Here is a 9,922-nt window from a genome sequence, read left to right on the forward strand (position 1 = left end):
TTCACATATATTATAAGGGTCTCTCATCTTAGCATTCATACACGCATTCAATATATAAAGTATTTAACATTCAACATAAAATATATGTTAATAATTAAGCAAGTATAGGAACTTTCTTACTTACGATTATACACACAATCCCAAATTATTAAAAGGAAAAGGGGATAGAAACTCACCTGGATCATGTGGCGTTCTAAGTAATTCATTTCTTTAACTGTGCATAACTAACTGTTATATCATACACGTATTAGTTAATCAATCTAACGAAACTATCTAAGTTAACATAGTTAGTTATCTTAGCTTAACCAAGTTAACTTAGTTAATGGACCATGTTACTTAGACTTGACTAAATCTTCCGACTAGGTTAACTTTAGTTGACTAGAGCCTACCAGACTTATTAGCTAACTTAATTTCATTAACGAGGTTGACTAATTTGGGTCAACCCATAGAATTAACGAAATTTTCTAATGGGAGTAACATACTTTACTAACTAACTTAATTAAGTTATCTGGTTTATTTATGTTAATATAGTTAATTTGTCTCAACCTAACTAACTAGTTAAACACATTTCTTAAGTCCATTTAAGTTACCCCACTTGCTTACAAGCCCAATTAGTTTACAAGCCCGGCCCACTCAGCTAAACGAACCCCAACACCAAAACCGTTAGGGGATCGCAACTCTCAAAATTAGGCCACAGATCATGGACTCTCATATTGCTTAGTGAAGTTCTTGGGCTCACATAGGCCGCTTGTAGGCCTGGTGGTCACACATGGGCTCAACAGTCTATTCTCATACGGGTTTTACCCCAATGGCTTGCAAGCCTGATCTGGTGGCTCGCTAACATGTTGGTACGTTGGGCTCGAGGCTCTCATGTTCCACTAGTGGACTCGCAATTTGGGCTTCATTAGGCTCACATGTTTGGACTTTGCGTTGTTTGGGACCACGAGTCTGTGTCGGCTTGCAAATGGTTGCAGGTGTTCTAAGCTTGCGAATACATTGGGCTCGCAACCATGACTGTCCGGTCCAGTTTCTTGTCTTTTAACGAGATCTCTTCACTACAAGGCTCGTTAGGAGTGAAGCTTGTATTTTTCGTAAACTCTAGACCCCAATTTACCAGCATGCAAAACCTAAAGGTATTTCAAGCAAATTTTAATAACCTTTTTGCCATTCAAAACATACCTTAACTCTTCGGGTTTGAGCTTGATTTGCAATGAGTTATACTTTATTTCTCCTTGTTGTTCTAGATGTAGAGATTTAATATTTGAGCTCCTACTCTTACTAATTCGAATCTTAAATGAAGAGAAAACGAGGAGTGTTTGTGACTTTATGTGTTTTCAAGATGTAGTTGGAATAGATGAATAATGGGGTTTAAGGGTTTTAGGTTGGGTATTTATACCCTTGGCCCATGAACCCTCAAGCCTGCTTCCATTCTTCAAGCCCATCTTTCTATTGTATACTTATATAAGTTCGTGCCTTTGATCCTTATAGCCAATCTATATTTATTTATAGAAAAATATTAATACTTAAAATAATAAAATTCTTTTTATTACTATCTTAAATAAAAACATATGTTATTTATTAAGTAATTTTAAAAGTACTTAATTTTACATAACAATTACGTTTTAATTTCATGAAATACCATTAGATCCGGTTCGGATATAAAAATTATAATGTGTAACTGTGTATAACATAATCACATAATACATCAACGTATAAACATCATCATCATCATCATCATCATCGTACTCAGTATATCCCACCAATAGCAAAGCTATGGTAGGGTCTGAGGAGGTTAAGATGTAGACAACCTTACCTCTACCCCATAGGGATAGACAGACTGCTTTCGGTGAGACCCCCGGCTCGATAGTAGTTTTGCATCAAGTCTTGGACATAAGTGTAACATCCTACTTTCGATAAGATTAATAAAGGAAATTTCGTTTATTTAATAAAGTGTCGTGTATCGGTTTAGATAATAAACTATAAGATGATGGGCTTGGACTTAGAAGATGGAATAAGAAATGAAATGGGCCTTAGGTCCATGGGCTTAAGGGAGTATAAATACCTCTTAAACCCTAAACCTTTCCATTTTTATCCATCTCTACACCATAGCCTACACCATCAAAAACACACAAACACTATCATATAACCCGAGTCAAGATCCGAAGGCGAAAACCCGAGATTATTGGTGTTAGAACGTTGAAACGAACCAAAACAACATCAAGACTAGCTCGAATTCTTAAACCGACTCGTTTAAGGTACGTATATAATTCGAAATCGTTCATTTGGGTCCGGATTCATTTAGGAAGTCCTAGATCTGTATGAATGTGATGAAAACGAGTCCAACGACTGATGTAGTTCGTTAAGGTAAAGTAACGAATGGATTGGGGTTTGTTGCCCGCTGGTATGGCGAATCCATTGATACCAGATTCGTGCTATTTCATCAAGAAATGAGGAATTAATTGGAAATCTTACGGTTGTTGACTGTGTAGTGTTCTTATCGATTTTGACTTTGACATCAGGGTCAAAGTCTGGATAAGACTGATGTAATTCGTTAAGGAAAAGTAACGAATTAAGGTAAATTAACGAATTAATTAACCAATTCGTTATGACAAGATAACGAATTAGTCCACCCATTCGTTATGTCCAGATAACGAATCAGCTCACCCAATTCTTTATGTTTAGATAACGAATCCAGTCATCTTCAGATGACGAATCAGAATGACGAACCAGATGATGACAAGCGGACGAAGCAGATAACGAATTAGACAACGAAGCAGATAACGAATTAGACTGTGATCTGATAACGAATTAGGCTTAATTCGTTATAGAGAATGAGTTAGCGAATTAGAAAAATAATTTAAAATCCTAATGGAAAATGTGTTAAGATAGTTAATGAAAATAAAATTTTCCAAGCTGACCTGGCAGCTTAACCGCAGCTAGGGGCTCTGCCCCTTGGACCCCGCTAGGGGCTGCCGCCCCTAGAACCCCGCTACCAGGGGCGCTGCCCTGGACCTCCGTTCGTTGTGGGTTATAAAGATAGAAATATGATATGAGTAATAATAGTTAATTGATACATGTAATTATTATACAGTTAGCCGTGCACAGCTCAAGAAAGGAATAACAATTAACGGTGAACGTAACTGCATTCAGGTGAGGTTTAGCCCCACTTCCTTGTTATGTTTTCGGGGCTGTGTGCATACTCGATGTGATTAGTTAATACACTTACCTTAAATGGTAAGTGTATGTCTTATATGATTTATGTATGAATGAATGTTTGATGATGCATGAACGATCTTCGGATATTGCATGTACCGTCAAGGGATAGTTTAAAGATATGATTGATATATATATATATATATATATATATATATATATATATATATATATGTATGATATACAAATGATGTATGTGCTATGGATGTTATAATTAAGAATGTATAGAAAGGTATGGATGGTATGACTAGAAAGGGAACAGACCCTAATAATATCCGCGAATGAAGGGAACGGACCCTAATAATATCCGCGAATGAAGGGAACAGACCCTAATAATATCAGCGAACGTAGGGAACGGACCCTAATAATATCCGCGAATGCAGGGAACAGACCCTAATAATATCTGTGAATGTTTTAGGATGAGGTATATGTATATGTGTATGTATGAAAGGAAAGAAGGAAGATATGATAGTATGTACGTATGAAGGAAGGTAAAGAACTATGTAAGTATATGTTCCTTCGGGTGTGTATATATGAATGTGTATGGACGTATTTTATGTTACTTGATTAACTAGAACTCACTCAGCGTAGCTGACTTTTAGTATGCACGCAGGTGAGTAGAATGAGGCAGCTTGCTTGATGAGGACACGTGGCATGGAATTGAAGATACTGGCATCTCAAGGAAATGCTATGATGTTTTTAAAGACTATGTTTTATGTTTAAATAACGATAAATGTTTGTTAAGACGAGATTCGAATGTTGTGTAAAATATATTATGGTTGAAGTTTTATATTCCGCGAAAGTTTTAATTAACTCTGAAGTTTAGAACTGTGTTTATGAGTAAATCCAACGTCCAATGTAGGGCACCGGTAACGGAGCCTTACAATAAGACACGTAGCATTCAATCGTCGGGACACCGGCTGATTGGTGCATGTACCTTTGTCTTTCGGTTATCATCGCCACCACATGATGCCAGATTAACCTTCCGCCAATTTTAACGTTATTTTCACGAGATTAGTGAAAGAATGTCAAAATTAGTGCACTTTCATTTTTGCCCACCCGAGGGTACACACATATATATACATTATATGCACACACCGCAAGTAGGACGTATCAACGTCCAAACACATTATAAGTAATATAAAATTTTACACACTACCAAAAAATATCATTGTAATGTATCTTCGTACGTATATAATTTATAAGCAAATTTATTTATCATAGTTTTTCATTATTGATACCTTAATTTTTTAGGACTTATGAAATTAAATTTGTTTGACCATGTTATGCACTTGTACCTAGTCTAGAGGTGGCGGAAAAAAAAGGTTCCGGATTGACTCGGAACCGAACCCGACCCTATATGACCCGCGGGTACGGACTGGGGTTCGGTTCATCATAAAAATCGTACCCGAAACCAGTTCCAACAATACCTGGTCAAAACCCTACCCGATCCTACTTGAAACCCGATAAAAACCCGACAAACGCAGTCAAATACCCAACCATACTCTAAACCGATTTCTACCCAACTCGATTCTTGACTTTTATTAACTATATGCTGAAAATAACCGGTTTGCGCACCTATGGTTGGTATACAATTAGATTTAGTCTATCCCAATGCATGTCCAAAGTATCCACAATTCCACATCACGAGGACCTATAGGCCTATCAGATTTATTAACTAAGCCCATTTTTAAAAGCCCAATATGCAAGCGAATGGAAACTTGAAAGCATGGCTGAGGCTGATACGACAGTACTTTGAATTTAAACATAGAACCCAAATCTTTCTTATCAGTTAGATAATTACCACGTAAACAAATACTGGACGGATAAGATACTGCATCTTCTCATATCTACCAACCTGAGTTCTCTTTGTTTATAATACATAAATTATACCAATGCAACATTTTGATATAGGATTTCAAAAACTTAATTAGGATTTCATATTCTAGTGTCTACAAGAACGGGTTTTTATTTTATTTTTCAACTAGTAACACATCCAAAGTGGTTTGTTTGAGGATATGTGAAGCTAGCTTTCTTTCTTTCTTTTTTTGAGAAAAGCCAAATTATATAAAAGAAAACGAAGAAACCCAAGTTAGATACTAGGAGCCTAAAGTACAAAATGAATAGAAAATATAGACATCACATGGGAATTATAAGAGTTCCGGATACATTATGTTGTTAATTTATCAATTTTAAAACTCCACCAATTCTTCCATTCTATCTTCAAACTTTTGTCTCGATTAGAAATCTATAGAAAAGAGACTATCTTTATGTCACCAATTATTTTGCTTGTTGATAAAGGTTTATTATTAAAAATAATATCGCTTCTCGCGTTCCACAACATCCACCAAGTGACCGACACCACCGCTTGGATAATCCCACCATTTCTCTGTGTAAGCCCGTTCGCATTTGAAATATCTAGCAACCCGCTAATTGATGTCTTGTCCAATTCGCCCATTAACTTCAACCATTGTGATACCACAACCCAAATAAATTTTACACACTCATATTTTACCATTAAATGATCCGTTTAAATGATCCGTTGTTTCCACCTCTTGGCTACAAAACACACAATTTATATTGTCAAAATGCATACCCCTTACCAATAAAGCATCCTTTGTTGCAATCCGACTTTGCAATCCATTTCTGCCAAGCATTCAAGCATGTTCTTTGGTTTGTCAAAGTTATCTAGCTCCCATCCATAGTTTAAAATGAAACAGTGGGTTAACGCCTACCACATATAATCTAACCGTGATAGGCCAACCTTATATCATACCAAAACCGTTAAAAGTTTATTATCAAGTCGATGTTGAGTGCGGTTAACAATCTTAAAGTTGACGATGTCTTATATGCTATTCATAGTTAGCCCCCCCCCCCCCCCCCCCTACCCATCAACGTTACCACAACCACAAGTGACAAAAGAGGAAAGACACTAGCAATTGCAACTGCAATTGTCCGTATTATTATTCGTTATTTCATGAGTCCCACAATTTATCATACCTTCTACTCAAGTAACAAGAAGTTAAATATTATATATATAAATGACAAAGAGAGAAATAGCCATTTTTAACCTTAATATGAAAGAAATAAAACATAAGTTATACCATTTAATATATAGAAACCAACATAATCGACCTCTAATGGTTTGCTAGCTGGTTTTGGCCCTTATCCCCATTCCCACCCCACATACAAACACAAGAAAAATCTTCGGTGTCGTGGGAGTAATCTTGAGTATTCTGTTTTAAATAGTTAAAGGGGCTCTTTGGAATTGACCAAAGAAATAAAAGCCTATTTTCTTCATCTATTTTTTCCACTACATTGTCACATTAGTTTAATAGTAGTGAGATATTTTATTTTGGTGTAAGTATGGTTGTAAGGTTGTGCGTTTTGGTGTCCACGTGAGATGCATAAAGCCTGTCACATAAGCAGGTTGGGCGCTATGCATCGCCACATAGGTGGCTCTGTGGAGGCAGCGCTGCGACAAAAAGGGTCTGGTGTCGGGTGCTAGGGCAAAAAGGGTTTCATCTCTTTTTGATGAAAAAGGAATGATTGATATACAACCAATTATTTCACTTCACAACCACATTTTAATCTCACAACATCACGTGTTCTTGGGTATGAAATGTGAAACACTTAATCGTCTACATGCGCCTATATGGCCACGACATTAAAAGAAGAAACTTCATCACTACTAAATTTCTTAAAGGAAATACATTAGTTAAAAAATTCACTAAAACATGATGAGTTATCACGAGACAACAGGAAGTCGTATCTTTGTGCTAACTCATAAATATATTTGCTCTCGTTAGTTTAAATGGTCGCAGTCGAGTCGAAGATTCAACGTGATCACGAAGGTGGTGTGGGCCGTGGAAAAGGCCGGTACATTTTCGAATTTTCTGAGTTGTGAACAAAATATGGAATCCACTTTTAAGATATTATATAATCCAAGCACGTGACATGACTTTTAGCAAATGACTAAATTATAAATTAATTCTTATTGGAACTGTCGTCTTGTTAAAAGACATTTTAGTACCGTTTCGTACTATTGAAGGGCCACTTCGATCGTTAACAGATTCATAAATTTAAGTATTGGAGAACGAAAGGCACGTCTTGATTTGTAAAAGTAGTCACTATTATTATGTTCTTTTAAAAATATGTACCACTTGGTGACAAATATCCTCGATCCTCAAAAGAATTCTCACTAAAATCTTATGTTGAATGACTAAATCATTAACATATCTGATCAATTAAAAGTAAGGGTGTTTTTCGGGTTTTGAGTTTTTTGGTCGGGTTCTTCAGGTTGTAAGGCTTAAAATCTTGACCCGAAACCCAATCCGAATCTCGCAGGTTTTTCGGGTTTCAAGTATCTTAGAAAACAATATTAGAATGTATTATTGTATAAGTATTTGGTATATCTTTATATTTGTAAAGGTGATATATGTTTCCTTGTATAGTGGCTAGGTTGTTTTGGTTATTCCATATATTATGGTATTATATGTAATTGAGACAGGACAAGGAAAATATCACAGAATGATGATCTATTTCATGGTATCGAGCCTCATCTAACACTAGCCACCATTTTTTTCTTCTTCTTCTTTTTTGCCTTTAATTTTTTTTTATGTGATCATTGCCATTGATTCGTCATGGCAGGCGACACCGGAGATACATCAACCAAACCCGATCCCAAAACTCTTCACCCTGTTTATTCTGTTACAAACATACAACAAAAAATCCGTATCTTGGATGGTGAAGAAGTCACTTATTCCGCATGGACCAAGTTATTTAAACTCCATGCCAAAGGTTACAAAGTCTCACATCACATCGATGAGACACCACCTCCGGCCAAAACTGATGAGACTTACGAGTCTTGGGCCGAGATCGATGCCATTATTCTACAATGGATTTACGGGACCATCTCAATGAAAATCTTGTCCCGGGTTCTTGAAGGCGATTCAACCGCTCAAAAAGCGTGGGATAAAATCCGGGACGCATTTCTCAACAATATGGCAGCCCGTGCACAACTCCTTGAACACAAGTTCACCAATCTCACCCTCGCCGCGTGCTCGTCATTGGACGATTATTTCCAGCAGCTGAAAGATTTGGCTAACCAATTGGAAGATGTTGAAAGACTTGTGGACGAGTCAAGACTTGTCCTTCAAATGATACAGGGCCTTCCACGAGAATATAACGTCGCCGCCGCCATCGTCAACCAAGGTCAGGCTACATAGGAGCATGCCCGTAATCAAATTGGACTTGAACAATTAAGGTTGCAAGCACAAGCTCAAGCCTACCCATCTCAAACCGCCCTGGCTGCACCAGCCCAATCCACTCCGACAGCCTCGGCACCACCCTCTCAGACTCCGACCCAACATCAATCATGCCCACAAAATCAAACCAATCAATATCGGGGACGAGGCAGTGGTCGTGGCAGGGGCAGTGGTCGTGGATCTTCTGGTCGTGGGTCCTATGGACGCAATCAACAACAACAGTATGGCTATGGTTGGAATAATGGATATGGGCAACATGAATGGGGGACAGGTCCTTCGGGGTGGACCAATTGGAATGGACCGATTCAACATGGGTGGAATGGGCCTCCACCATGCCCACACCCGCCCTAACCAAATTGGGGTTCCCCTTGGACTAATAAACCACCGGCCACTCCAAATATGACATCGGGCTTTCAAACCCAACCGCAACAGGCTAATATGGCACTTCACGGGTATGGGTCTGCACCCGGGCCGAACCCTCTTTGTCCTACTGAGCTTGGAGCTGCGCTTCAGGCCATGCAAATAAACCAAACTGACACTCCTTGGCACATGGACTCTGGTGCAACGTCCCATCTCACATCTAATGCAGGTAAAATCCAATTCCCATCTACTGTTCCTTTTATTGGTAATATACTCGTAGGTAATGGCCAATCTCTACCAATTTCTGGATCGGGTAATTCCACCTACCACCTCCCAAATAAAACCATTCACTTAAATAATATACTTCATGCACCTCATGTTATTAAAGATCTAATCGCTGTTCGGAAATTTAGTCGTGAAAATCTTGTTTCTATTGAATTTGACCCGTATGGTTTTTCTTTGAAGGACCTTACAACTGGAAAGATTCTTTCACGCCATGACAGCACGGGGGACCTCTACCCATTCACCGAACCTACTATGGCTTCCGCAAACTGCTTACTCACCACCACTACCAACAATTGGCACAACCGTCTTGGACACCCGAGACATCCTATCTTACCTTAACTTTCTAGTCGATTTTTTATTTCTTGTAATAAGGATAATTCCAATGTTTGTCATTCATGTCAAGTTTCAAACAATAAACGCTTACCTTTTATTGAATCTAGTTCTATAACGGTTGCACCATTTGATATTGTTCATTGTGATTTGTGGACCTCCCCGGTTCTTAGTAATTCGGGCTACAAATATTACATGGTACTTATTGATAATTTTACAAACTATGTTTGGGTTTATCCTCTTAAATTTAAATCTGAAGCATTTGCAAACTTTAAAAAAATTTATAAGTTTGTTCAAACCCAATTTCAACGTAGCATTAAAACATTTCAATGTGATTTGGGTGGCGAATTTGATAACCGGGATTTTCATAATTTTGCTTCCGCGCATGGCCTCGTTTTTCGTTTCTCGTGTCCTCAAACTTTTCCGCAAAATGGTCGCTCCGAACGTATGATTCGGCGCCTTAATGA

General features: G+C 37.8%; 1 protein-coding gene across 1 annotated transcript; it reads left to right on the forward strand.

Moving 5' to 3' along the window:
* Positions 1-7,856: 7,856 nt before the first annotated feature.
* On the forward strand, positions 7,857-8,441 carry LOC143555394 (uncharacterized). The gene has a single exon (XM_077044958.1). The coding sequence runs from the start codon at positions 7,857-7,859 to the stop codon at positions 8,439-8,441; it is 585 nt and encodes a 194-aa protein (XP_076901073.1).
* The last annotated feature ends 1,481 nt before the right edge of the window (positions 8,442-9,922 follow it).

The sequence above is a fragment of the Bidens hawaiensis genome, unplaced genomic scaffold, assembly GCF_021521415.1.
Source record: "Bidens hawaiensis isolate Kalapana, Puna unplaced genomic scaffold, B.hawaiensis_p1.1 tig00018123_1, whole genome shotgun sequence".
NCBI classification, from domain to species: Eukaryota; Viridiplantae; Streptophyta; class Magnoliopsida; order Asterales; family Asteraceae; genus Bidens; species Bidens hawaiensis.